This window comes from Thermobia domestica, chromosome 2, assembly GCF_964235325.1.
Source record: "Thermobia domestica chromosome 2, izTheDome1.hap1.1, whole genome shotgun sequence".
In the NCBI taxonomy this organism is placed as follows: domain Eukaryota; kingdom Metazoa; phylum Arthropoda; class Insecta; order Zygentoma; family Lepismatidae; genus Thermobia; species Thermobia domestica.
The window spans coordinates 63096409-63110698 of NC_137455.1; the positions used below are offsets into that span (position 1 = coordinate 63096409).

Sequence of the window (14290 nt, forward strand, 5' to 3'; positions counted from 1 at the left end):
TTAACAAATGATGAATTTAGCTTTAAGAGCTGTTATACTTGAGGCCATAGCAGGAGACTGCCTGAAGAAATTACTTCTTCCAAGAGACTTGAATTATTCAAAAGGTATTTAACTTACACACAACGTTAGGAGGTCTCTCTCTCAGCTCGATGTTGACCATCATCGTCGAAGCTTCAAAGACGGAGTAGCGAAGACAAAGAATGATGAAGATTGAGAAGATAAATAGTTCCAAAATTTTAAGCTTTTATACTGGTCTGAGAGAGTGACAAACAACTTGTACGTAAGCAGTCCTTGTTACTTATTTTTGTTGTGGGTTTTTTCTTTGAAAGTTGTTTGTCTTATGACGTCTAACGTTATGTTCTTCCGTATAGCACTGATGAAATGTTCTTAATTGTACTCTCATATACAAAAGTTTCGTTTTTAATATTTCAATAAATTAATAAACATGACAGTGTAGTGGATAAACCCCCGTATGTGTGGGTTTTCTCGGGGTTCTTCCGTTTCATAGCACTTTCTTCATTCCACCATTTCATTCATGTATCATCATCACCTGCTCCTTTAGCCTAACTGGCATAATCGTGAGGCGTAAAACTTGAAGATTTTATTTCAATATTTAAACTTTATAACTGTATGATGTACTGGCTTTTATGAACATTTCTTTTTCTTTTCTTTACAACTTTAATATGCAGAAAACGCCTAATGTTAACACAACATCTTCATTTCTGCAATGTCTACCGGAAATATAAAAAATATTAAATTGTGATAAAATAGATATAATCACTTAACTCTGTAGATATAATGAAATTAACATAAATATGTATTAATATATGTATCTGTATCTTCAAGTGCATTTTTTTTAAATCTTTCCAGAGAGTTAAGTATTGGATCGTACTTGCAATTACAGTGATAAATCGAGTTGAAGGATACATTATATGTCAACAGAAACTCAGCATCAATTAAAGACCCTTTATACTGGCTTATTAAAGAACATTTCGGAGAGAAAAGATATGTGATGGTATTGGAGGATGGCGTGATTGAAAGTTTTATAAGTGACATCAATACAGAACGACTTCCAATAATGTATTTTAAAACTTCAAAATCTACCGTGAATGATTACGACTCCTCATTGTTAAGTGCAATGCGTGATTGTTGTACGACATTTGTTATTAATACTGGAAACGTTGTCGATATGCTTTCTCGTATACACAGATATATGAAATTAACCACATGCAGCAACAGCAAAAAAATTATTTTACTAAATTCAACTAATACTGACAATTTACAATCAATTATGACTTTCAAATTTGTACACCTATTCCCTTACGTGTATATATTAGATAGAAGTTGTTTGAATATTGTCGAGAATTGTATCATAAAGTTATTCACATACTCATTAGGGAATAATCTTAAACCAGAATACCTAGAAGTTATTGGAACATGGACAGAAAAGAAGTGGGTCCTTAATCCTACTATCAGTAAGAACAAACTTGCAAATTTACGCATGAAATCCATGAATGTATTAATGATACCATTTCCTCCATATACACTCGTAACTGAAGATGAAAGGTACGATGGCATTGACTATCGTATAATTTCTACTTTGGCAAATATTAACAATTTTACTTGGAGTATTAAGTTTTCTAATTTTGATTTCGGGTTACCCGTAGACAATGAAAGTGTTCTTTCTTTCTTCGGAAATATCAAGAAACCAGGAATTATAGCTGCAATTCCAGGTGCATACTTGGTAGCTGGTCCAACCAAGTTTGTTGACCTGACAACACCTTACAGTCAAGTTGATGCTGTTTTTCTGACTCCAAGACCTGAGAGAATTGCAAATTTATGGGGAGTGTTTTATCCATTTCGTACGTCATTATGGTTGTGTGTCATTGCTTTTGTGTGTTTTACAGCATTAACACTGTACTTCATGTCTAAAGTTTTTCGTTATCTCAGTCATGGAGAACCGAGTCAATACAATAGTTTAACTTATAGTGCACTACAATCTGTGGCAATGCTTGTTTTATATGGTATCCCAGACGAGAACCAAGATGTTATTAAGCAAATATGCATATGGTTTTCAATTATATACGTTATCTTAGTTACTGGTTTCAATAGTAACTTTGTGTCGTTTCTTACAATACCCCTGTACGAAAACTGTATAAATACAGAGGAGGAATTTGTAAACGCTAACATCGAATGGGGTACTGTAGATCCTACATTTATACATTCGTTGAATGAATCTATCGGATTCTACACAGAGAAGATAGTAAAACGTGGTAAAGTGTTTGCTGATCTAGGAAGGTTAAATGAATTAGCAAAGCAAAAGCAGTTAGCTGTTTTCGCTGAAAAGTCACTTTCAGGATATTTGTCTGGGGTGGAATTTCTACGGAAGGAGACTCTGCAAAACCTTTATTTAATGAAAGAAAGTTTAATGAAATTTTACCTTTGTTATGTTTTTCAGAAAGGCTCACCTTTCATTTCAATATATAATATGTTTCTTGATAAACTTTTTAGTTCTGGGTTAATATTATATTGGGAAGAAGATATAGTTCGGCAATATATGTCTAATAAATTTATGAAACTTTATTTTCAACAAGAGCTAGATCCCGTACGTCCTTTATTTCTATATGATATTGCAGGAGCATTCATTCTGTTGGTTGTAGGTGCAACAGCAAGTTTAATCACATTTGTTGTCGAATCTATCAGAAGATTGTGATCTTAGTTATTTACAAAATGTTCAAGGTAGAAAGTAATGTCAAAAGATTTTAAACATAGTCATTTGTAGAGATAACAAAACTGCTTACAGAAATAGTTGTTTGCCTAAATTATATTCTAGAATGCATCAGCTACAGCCTTACTTTACTGATGTTTCGTGAACATTTCCTCTTGTGATATCTTGATTCTGATTTCCTTGGAAGTGACGTAACAAATAATTATTTATAACATTATTTTTGCATAAAATAATGAATAAATACCGAAATGAAATAACCATTTCAAGTTAGCAGAGATGGTTTCAAGACTTTTAAACTAACACATAAGAACAGGACAAAATATGGCTAATCTTCTAGTACATAAAATCAGTAATCAACTTAATGAATAAAAGTTTTAGTTATAACCACTTCCGGGTCATATAATTTCTTTTCTCCCCGACTACTCAAGACAAATGAAGAAAAATCCATTAGGATATAGCTTTATGCTCAAGAAAAAGAGTTTTCTGTATGTTGGTGAACATTGATGAGAAACGAATTTCCTTTAGTCATCATAACCAATAGAACAAAGGATTTTTTACTTCCAATTCTATTTTCATACCACCAAGTATAACCAAGATAGACAGGCACCAGTCCGCCGTCTACACTATTGCTAATCACAGTTTATTTGAACTAAAACACTTTTATATATACACAGTATGTTGTTCATAAATACTTAGTGGCTTTTTGGATAATTTCATGTAGTAAGTTAGTAAGATTTACATGTTTCAGATATTGAAATCAATAATGCTTAGATAAGAAAATCATTGTTACTGGAATTAAATATTTTACTTAGGGCATAGTTTCTATATGTTTTATATACAGAATTGCATTTGCTCATCTTCAGTATTTGAAAATACTATCGTCAACCCTTCTGGATTTTCCTTCTACCCTAACAAACCATGCTCTTAACGAACAGTGTGCGTTGATATTAAGAAAAAGGATAATCTCAAGTAGATAATAGTAGTAATTGCATCACCCTACCGCACTCTTAATAATCCAATTTTGGGGCCACATGGACCATAGTGAATGAATCAGGGATGCTTTGGCCCGGGATTGCGTCACCTATTGAAATTTTGCTTATGCTTATTCAGGGGCCATGCACGCTGGTACGAATGAGTCAGAGGTACCTTGGCCCTGCTATGACGTCATTGAATTGGGAGTATTGGATTAGAGGTCATGATGATTCTTTAAAATTACTAAAACTATGGTCTTGATGATTCATTACGTTATGAAATAGTACAGGTTTACGAATACTTTTTTTTCGTTCTCTTTTATGGCATAAAATTTGGAGATTTTTATATCTTTGATGAGATGGACTAACACGGGTGCAAATGAAACCTTTAGTTTTACGTCCCACGGTTATGCCGTTTATGCTAAAGGAGACGATGACGATGAAAATGAATGAAAGTGTGGGAGAAAATTGGAGTATCCCGATCATAATGTTGCCCACCACAAAACTACTTTCGCGGGATTTGAACCAGGGACCCCATACAGCAGAGGTGAACGCTCTACCACTGAGCCACCACGTCCCTTATTGGTGCGAATGAAGTAGAGGTATTTGGTTTGAGCTAATGTGTTTGTTTGACGTCGGGCTGACCCTATTTCACTCTTGATTATACAATTTGGGCACCCACATGGACCATAGCGTTAATGTGAATGAGCTAGAGATGCTTTGGTTTGGGATTGCATTACCTATTGAAATTTTGCTTATGTTTACTCAGGGGGCAAGGAATGCATAGGATCACTCAGGACACATAAGATCACCTTGATTTACATCAGGAGTTTGGGGGGGTATAGGACCTCGTTCCCTTTGATGAGTATAAAAATATCAGTTTTGGAAGTTTTTTTTAGCTTATCCTATTATCTTTCACGAGACATTTTCGTTATATAATAGAGTACAGTGGTTTACTTTTTGGGAGTCATCGTTCCCTTTGGAGCCTTATTAAGATATGGGTATATTTGTGCACCCCTTTAAAAATTTGGGTGGAGTACTTTGGAACACCTCCTTCAATTTTGGAAATTGCCCAATTTAAACATTTGGTATAATAGTATAAGACACTAATATATATTATTATAAATTTGAGTGGTCCACCTTGTTCCCTTTTAGGGGCACAAAATTACCAAATTTTACTACAACCACGTGTTTGGTATTTTGGCTCATTTTGTCACCTTGGATGAGGTCCTATTACCTTATATAGTTATATGGACGTATACAGATGTACATTACCTATTATATGACATAGGTACATTTGTGCACCCCTTTAAAAATTTGGGAGGGGTACCATGGCCAATCTTTTAAAGTTTGGAAATTTTCCAGTTTAAGCATTCGGTATTATACTACTGGACTCTAATATGTATCATGATAAATTTGGGTGGTTCAATTCGTTCCCTTTTAGGGTACAAGATTGCCAAAATATAAACATAAGCAATATGTTGTACCACGTGTTTGGTTTTTTGATCCAATTTATCCTCTTGGATGAGGACTTATTGCCTTATATGGTTATATGGTCATGTATAGGGGTCTATTCCCTATCATAAGACATAGGTACATTTGTGCACCCCTTGAAATTTTTGGGAATGGTACCTTGGCGCACCCCTTAAGTTTTAGAAATTGCCCAATTTAAACATTTGGTATAATAGTACTTGACCTTAATATATATTACTATAAATTTGGTTGGTCCACCTCGTTTCCTTTTAGGGGCCATTTTGTTCCGCTTTAGGGGTGAACATGGACACCTTACAATCGTCCCGAGTTCGATTCTTGGTGCTAGTTTCAGGAAATGTTGAATTTATTGTCTCCGCGGAAACGATGATGATGAGAAATGATAGGACGAAACATAAGAAAAACATGAACTTACTTGACTGAAGATTGAAGCAGGGACCTCACACATTAGTGACAAACGCTAAGCGACCGTGTCCCACTGAGAAGTTTTAGTTTGTTGATTACTACGTTATAATCATTGCAATTGTCCGAGTTCGATCCTTGGTGCTATTTTCAGGAAATGTTGAGCTGAACGCCCCCGTCGAGGCTAAGGGAGACGATGATGAGAAATGATAGGACGAAACAGGAGAAAACATGAACTTCCTTGCTTGCGGATTGAAGCAGGGACCTCACACATTAGATACAAGCGATGAGCGACCGTGCCTCATTTGGTGTGAGCAATTTCACGTATGAAAAGAATATGGACATGTTATGTTGCATTACACATTTTCTGCTCGTTGTTGCGCATACGAGTTTGTTGTGAAATTGCAGAATCTGCTTTTACGAAGAGTATAATATCAGTTCATTTATTGAATATTTCTAATGTGTATAAAAGAGAGTCGATTCCGGACATGGTTAACAACATTAATTTATATCGTTTTTTTTCGTAGATTAAATAAAAATGTTGCAAAGTTTAAAAAAGCTTCTTCGTGCATTGGCTTATAGTCATATGTTTAGAAGCAAACGTCAGCTATATTGTGTTACATGTACTTAAGAATTCGTTGTCAGTATCATTGCCATTCTTTTGTTATTGCATATTAAACATATACAGTATTTAATTGTCAATGGTTTGCTTTGAAAGGATATATTTATTCTTTGAAAAGGATAAAAGGGATGGGATGATGTGATTTTGGACCTAGTTAGTAACTCTCGTTTCCGTTCATGAATTAAATAAAAAGATGACTCTTTGCTTAAATCTGATTAGTTCATTGTTGGAGCGATTTTTTAAACGTTCAGCGTTTGTTGATCAGTAAGCGCTTCATTGATGGAAACAATGTTGCCAGATTTTGAAAATCTAAGCTACTCCGATTCTTTTTCGAAACTGTTCCGCTGAGTGCAAGAATTTTCAGAACTAAAAATTTTGAAAAACTAAAAATTTTCAAACTAAAAAATTTAAACTTTTCAAAACAAAAAAACTTCGAACTAAAAATTTCAAATCAAAAAAATTTAAACAAAAATTGTGAAACAAAAATTTCAAACTAAAAGATTTCAAATAAAATTTTGAAACAAATTTTTAAAATTTAAAAAATTTCAAAAAAAATAAAATCAAACTTTCTGGAACGATATTCTTTTAAACTTAAAATTTTCGAACTTAAGATTAAGAAGAAAATTTGAAAACTGAAAACTTTTCGAACCAAATTTTCAAACAATTTTTTCGAACTCCTTTAAAAATTTGGGAGGGGTACCTTGGTCCACCTCTTAAATTTTAGAAATTGCCCAATTAAAACATTTGGTATTATAGTACTGGACCATAACATGTATTATGATAAATTTGGGTGGTCCACCTCTTTCCGTTTTAGGGGTACAAAATTGCCAAAATATAAACTTAAGCAATACGTTGTACCACGTGTTTGTTCTTTTGGCCCAATTTATTTCCTTGGATGAGGTCCTTTACCTTATATGGTTATATGGTTATGTATAGGGCTCTATTCCCTATTATAAGACATAGGTACATTTATGCACCCCATTTAAAAATTTGGGAGGAGTACCTTGGCCCACCCCTTAAATTTTAGAAATTGCCCATTTTATACATTTGGTATAATAGTATAGGACCCTAATATATGTTACTATAAATTTGGGTGGTCCACCTCGTTCCCTTTCATGGGTACGAAATTGCCAAATTTTAGTACAACCACGTGTTTCGTTTTTGACGTAAATTTATTCCCTTGGATGAGATCCTATTACCTTATATGGTTATATGGTCATGTATAAGGGTCCATTACCTATCATAAGACATAGGTACATTTATGCAACCCTTTAAATTTTTGGGAGGGGTATCTTGGACCACCCCTTTAATTTTGTAAATTACCCATTTTATATATTTGGTATTATAGTATACGACACTAGTAGAGATTACTATAAATTTGGGTAGTTCACCTCGTTCCCTTTCATGGGTACGAAATTGTTAAATTTTAATACAATCACGTGTTTGGTTTCTGGCTCAATTTATCCCCTTGGATGAGGTTCTATTACCTTATATGGTTATATGGTCATGTATATTGGTCCATTTCCTATTATAAGACATGGGTATATTGATGCATCCCTTTAAATTTCGATTTAAGCATTCGGTATTATAATACAGGACCTCAAGATGTATCATGATAAATTTGGGTGGTCCACATCGTTCACTTTCATGGGTAAAAAAATTGCAAAAATATAAACATTAGCTATATGTTGTACCACGTGTTTGGTTTTGGCCCAATTTCTCCCCTTTGATGAGGTTTTATTACCTTATATGTTTATATAGTCATTTATATGGGTTCATTTCCTATCATAAGACATCAAAGTATTTTCTTTTCGTTAGAACCAATTATTATTATTATTGGAAAAGTTATAAAAAATATGCTTCAATAATATTTCAATATGTTATTTCAATTAATGAAAAAAATTCACACGCGTCGTGGTCTTCCCACATAGACACGTATCTATATAAAATGTTTTGTGATGTGTTTCAAAAGAAAAAGGAATGCGCAGCGATGAAATTATAAAAGTGTTACTTCGTGATAAACTTACTGGTGCAAATGTGCATGGAATTTACACATTTGATAAAATACCTAAATCTGTACAACAACAATGTTGATTTATAATTAATTTGAACAAATCAAATTCACACATTAATAACAATCAAGGAGGCTATTACTTTGATAGCCTTGCATTACCAGTTTCGACACAAATAGTTTTTTTTTAAAAAAAAATAAAAATGCAAAATATATTATACAAATAATTCCCCACATCAAGTTAATAATTCTATCTTGTGTGGATATTTGGTTTGTACTTTCTTCATCATATTTACGCAAGAAAAGTTTTGAATAATGTTTAAATTCATTCAATAAAAATAAGCTTAAACAGAATGACAAAATTGCTTATAACCATGCACGCAAAATATTAAAGGAAAAAAGTAAATTTGATAAACATTTTTTTAATTTACAATTTTAAATCTTGTGTTTTTATTTACAAGAACATACAAAATATAAAAAATGTCAGAACTTTGCAAATGCATTAGTTAATGCTGTTGATCTTCCACGAAAACAATTATTGTGCGTTACTAATTGCACTTCCTGATCTTTTCTAAACAATATGATTATTATTATTACTTGTAATACTTTGAAACGAACACAAATCATTTAATGCGTTCGCATGTAATGTTTTAATGATGGACTTTGTTTACTATCTAAAGCAATAATATTATCTAATGCAAAAAACTTTTTTAACACAAAGTGATTTTTCTGCACCTTTACAATATAAGGTTGCATCTTCTTTACATACTTTATATATAAGTTTAGTAGTGTAATACAATATATTATCAGACGAATTTAATTTAATTAAATAATAGTAAGAATAATTATTCCAATTTAGTCTATGTAACTTTAATGTTCAATTTGTTTGTCAGAACTTAACTGTAGTAAATTATATTCTATTGGTGATTTTATTAAACAATGCATATTTATTGTATCATCACATGCAGTTAAACAAAATTCACGAATGATACATTCTTTATCTGAAACTTGTATATCAATGACATTTTGCTTTACACAGGGTGAAATTTTATATTTAAGTTGCATAAAAACGGAATAATTTGTCCAAAAATTCAGTGTTCTATAATAACATATGCGTTTCACGTATAAAGTTTATACTTGAGACTTCACTATGCTCTTTTTCAAACAATTCATATAATTCAACAAGTTACTTCACTGGATAAATACTGCACTGTAAAAGGACCAATGTTCTCAGGATTTACTAGTAATGGATGAAAGTGTAAGTATACATTTATTGTTTTTAGTACGCACAGTTCTCTAATAGATATTTATTACAGTTATATAATCCACCGCCACTATCACCAAGTTCAATAAAATAATTTTCGTTACAGTTACATAATTCGCACCATCACCAAGTTCACTAAGATAATACTTTAAGACAGAATAAAACTATTCACAGTTAAAGATTTTTAACGCTTTACACCAGTTTGGTTTTCACTGCTATACATATCCTTCTCACGGAGAGTTTTTGTTACATCATTTACAAAATCGTTATCTTCGTGAAGCAAATAAAAAAATGTTAAAAAAAATTCCTGGATGTAGTTTCCAATTATATGGGAACATGAATAAACATCGATGATCTCTTCAATTTCAACTGCTGATAATGCCTTTACTACCCCTTGCTGAAGTTCCTCTTCTGACATGAAGAGACAATCATGCCCCAACTGGCTGTCAACCTCTTTACTACACCCAATGCATATTAATGTCTTGGTTGTTTCCAAATTAATTATAGCGCCCTGAGTACACTTAGGATCCACATTGTGGATAGTACACGAACACTTGCTATTATAAAATCTTGACCTTCGTGAGTAAAGATGGTGAAGTTATATATACTGCTTCACTACTGGATTCTTCTTCTTCATCTCCCAATGATATTTTTGTAAATTTAATCTTCAAATTACTTCTATAGAATCTGAGGTGTTGCAGTTCTGATTTTTTCCATTGATTCTTGAGCTTCAATATTTTGCTTTTTACGTGGAGATGGTGGAGAAAGCAAAGTCTCTTCATCGATTTCAAAGAATAGTTTTCTGACTACTCACATAGCGAAATAGATACAAAATACTCCTGAGATCAAGTATTTAAACGAATACGATAAAATAAGATGGCGTCCTAAGAATATCAAGTTTATACAAGTCTTCTCCAATGTTGAAGGTAACAACAAGTTTTTGAGTACAATCAAACAAAAGAAAACGGAGAATATAATTGATAATAATTTTGCAGGATACTTTTAATACTGATACTATGTGTATAATCAGAAACGTATAACATATATTTATGGTACATTTCATAGGAAAAGAATTACAAATACGGACATTAGAATGAATAAAACAAAATGTTGCTAAATGGGCAAGGAAGTTTTATTTTCGTTTTATTGTTCTTACTTACTGCTGTTTTGACATGAAATTTCCCACATACGTGTCTTTGTCGATTATGCGCATACTAAAATTATAAGAAATACCGGCGAATTCGTTAATAAACAATAATAACATATTTATAAACAATAATTTTGGCAACCGCCTTGTCGTGTAGAGGTACCACGCACACGTCGATATACTCCCGTATCTCATACCTGACCCAATGGTACGTGTTAAGTCGAAGTTTGATTTTGATGCCAGCCCACACCCACAAAGTTTCCTCCCTTTAGCAGGATCAGAACCTTACTCAGATTTCTGGGACTGGCCCTTCCCCCTACCTCCGTTTGGCCTCCCCGCAGGTAGGAGTCCGACACTCCCCCCGGTAGGGTCGTCCAAGCAATACGGGACTTCCTCTAATTACGGTAGAGGTACACCGTATATTACCAGAGCAAAGACTGATGTAGACCGTTTGCTGAAGGTAGACATTGTCATTTGTGAACCATGTCTCCCGAGGAAGCCGTGTATCCCCTTGTAGGTCCTCCCAAAACAATATGGGGCTAGCTATCTTTATCGTGTTTAGGTATCACGTACACGTTGTAGCTAAGCTACTTGTACGAATCCCAATGGTACGTGTGAGCCACCATTAGATGGGACACGCACATTCTTCCTTCCGTAGGGCCGTTCAAACAATACGGAACTACTTCTTATTACGGTAGAGGTACACCGTACATTACCAGACCCAATGGCTGATGTAGACTGTCTACCTTTAAAGACAATGGCCATTTAGGAGTGGTGGCGCCTCTGGCAGGGTCGTGTATTGCTCACTTCCTCAGTGCTCCTGAGGTACGAGTATGCGTTAGGATACAAGGTATCCCACCCCGGATCCAAGAGAACGCATTACACTCTCTTTGATGGCAGTACCTACATCATCCTCCATGTAGGGCGCTGGATCCGCCCACACTCCTGGACATACCAGCTACCCACTCTTTTTTTAGCGTGTTGGGGTGCCACGCAGCCTTATTTCCCGGACACAAGGGCACGGACTAGTTGCCCATTTTGGGGAGAAGGCTCACCCCCACCGGTAGGTACGACAGCCAAAGACTACCTACCCCACTGAGGACGTGATGGGGTCACACATATTCTCCCAGATCCAATGGCACGAGTTAGTCGCCTATTTCGGAGGATGCCCGAAGGCTCTCCTCCGCCGGTAGGTTGTAGTCTCGCTAGGAAGCGTGCAGCTTAAGACGCTACTACGCCCTTCCACGAGACGCCCGATCTCCCCCACTGGCACACTGTGGCCACAATGCATGCAATATGGTTTCAGCCAGTGGGGTCCCCCTCCCCCCTTTCTTAGCACGGGTTTGAAACCGGCCATTGCGGAGTTAAACAATGCAACAATGAAAAGCTAATTTTTATTTCTGTAAACTTTTGGTGTAATTCTTTGATTTAGAGAAAAAAGAATTAAATGAAGAAAGCTTTCCGCCAACAATGAATAGTACACAAAAACTCCACACCATATTGTTATGTGTACCTCTTGAACTTGAGCACTTTCTGTATTTTTTGGTGATATCTTTTACTTTCCCCCTCTATATGTTTGCATCTCTAGGGCGCACACAACTGAAAGAAAAACTGACTCGAGTAGAGCATATCTCTTTACAATGCTTTATGGAGAAATTTCATTAAATATGAAAGACACTGGTTGCATAAAATATTAATAAATAGATCAAGATATTTAGAATATTTAATGTATAGTAAATATTTTACATTATACACGATTAATATAAAACAATGACTGAAATTAACAATAAAGCATAATAAAGCATAATTTGGAAAAAAAAATAAAGTTTAATTAGACAAAAGAAGCATAACGTGGGTTGCTGTCTTTATGAAATATGGAGAAAAATGACTTCAGTTATCTATTGAGAAACCTATCTGAACAAAAACTCACCCATAAAAATAATCTATATCTTATAGAATCTTTGAGGAGTAATGGGTGATGGCACACTACAGTGTCACTAATGAAATATTTATGAAGTATGAACAATATAGTCTGGGCAGTGTTTGAGAAAATCGTCCGACAAGAGATTACTCCAAGAATAAACGACATTTGAATTTTTTAAACGGAACATGGATTATGCCATATTACTATTTTATTAACGAAATATTTACTTGTAAATATGGACATATTCGAGAAAGTCATTCAGAATGAATATCGCCAATAGTAAACTTTCCCTTGATATTTTTATAGGGAAACCACTTATAGTAGCTTTTTTAACTAAAACACGCACTGTAACCAGAATGGAAGAAAGTAGGAACGTTTTCAAAGCCTTAACTGAAGGCACCATCGCAGAACGTCCATTGGGAAACCTAGACACAGTTGTGAGGACAATATTAAGATGGATCTCGTAGAAATAGGAATACAAAGTAGAAATTGGATCCAGTTCGCTAAGACAGAAGTCAATGGAGAACCTTTGTGCACGCGGCATTGAACCTTCGGGTTCCATATACTATAGTGTTAATAGTTAGCATTCATGTTGGTTTATTATCTTTTTTAAAAATATATATGTAAAGAAAATTGTTTGAATCGTTTTCGAGAAAGTCCCAAATTTTGATTGTTATCCTTCTGCAAACTACCTTTATATTCGAGGATAGGAGGAAAATACGAAAAATAACATGGAGAATATTTGAAAAATCTTAAGCTCAAGTCTTTTGTGGATACGTTGAATAGTATGACTTAGGCGAGTGTATATACATTGTAGTGATTTGACGGACAGACGAGCTGACATCAAGAATTTGTCTTTCTGTATTAGGATCCGTAAACATTGAAATCCATTGAAATTTCGATTTTTTTTTCAAGATCACTTTACTTTCTTCTCTTTTGTCATCAGTTGTCATGTGTTCAATAAATATTTTTTAATTTTTCTTGCACATAAGCAGCTAAATAGTACAGTGCTAAAGTTTACGTTTATATCTAATTCAAAATTCCTTCTGCAGAAATATAGTAATATAGTATTATATAATAGTATTGAATAGATTTTAGCTCATGTGTAATTGTAGTCTTTTCTCCATGAACGTATCGCAAGTGCAAAGAATAAATATTTTCAAGTACAAAATTATTTTCAATGATAGTAGAATATTACACTAATAATAATATTGTATGAATTAATTTATTTTTCCTACATAAACACAGCAATAAATTATAGTAAGAAAAAACATATAAGTGCGTAAATAATTTAACTCTCTCCAGCATGAAATTAGCAGGAAATTGCAATAACAAATATTTTAAGGTTGTAAATGTAATTTCGTGCTCTGCAATAAACGTAGCACAAAATAGTATATATATATATATATATATATATATATATATATATATATATATATATATATATATATATATATATATATTTGTAGACTTCGCCCCTGGACTTAAAATACGGGTCCCCGCATTTGCTCGTTCTACGTCTTCCGATCTCACCTTTCAGCCTTTGTTTCCGTTCTTCTCACTGACAGAATAATGCTATCCCATTTCGCCCTTTTCTCGTCGAATTTCCAAAAGTATTCCTTTAAAAATGCTTTTCGTCACTGTTAAAATTTCTAGTTTCTAGATTAAGCGATTTCGCTTGGTGTCGATCCCTCAGTCAGTGTTCTTAAACGTTATTGAAGATCTGGCCA

General features: G+C 33.9%; 1 protein-coding gene across 1 annotated transcript; it reads left to right on the forward strand.

Annotated features, from left to right (window-relative positions):
• The first annotated feature begins 1501 nt into the window (after nt 1–1501).
• Nucleotides 1502–2713, forward strand: LOC145679033 (glutamate receptor ionotropic, kainate glr-3-like). Its single transcript, XM_081749633.1, has one exon. The coding sequence runs from the start codon at nt 1502–1504 to the stop codon at nt 2711–2713; it is 1212 nt and encodes a 403-aa protein (XP_081605759.1).
• The last annotated feature ends 11577 nt before the right edge of the window (nt 2714–14290 follow it).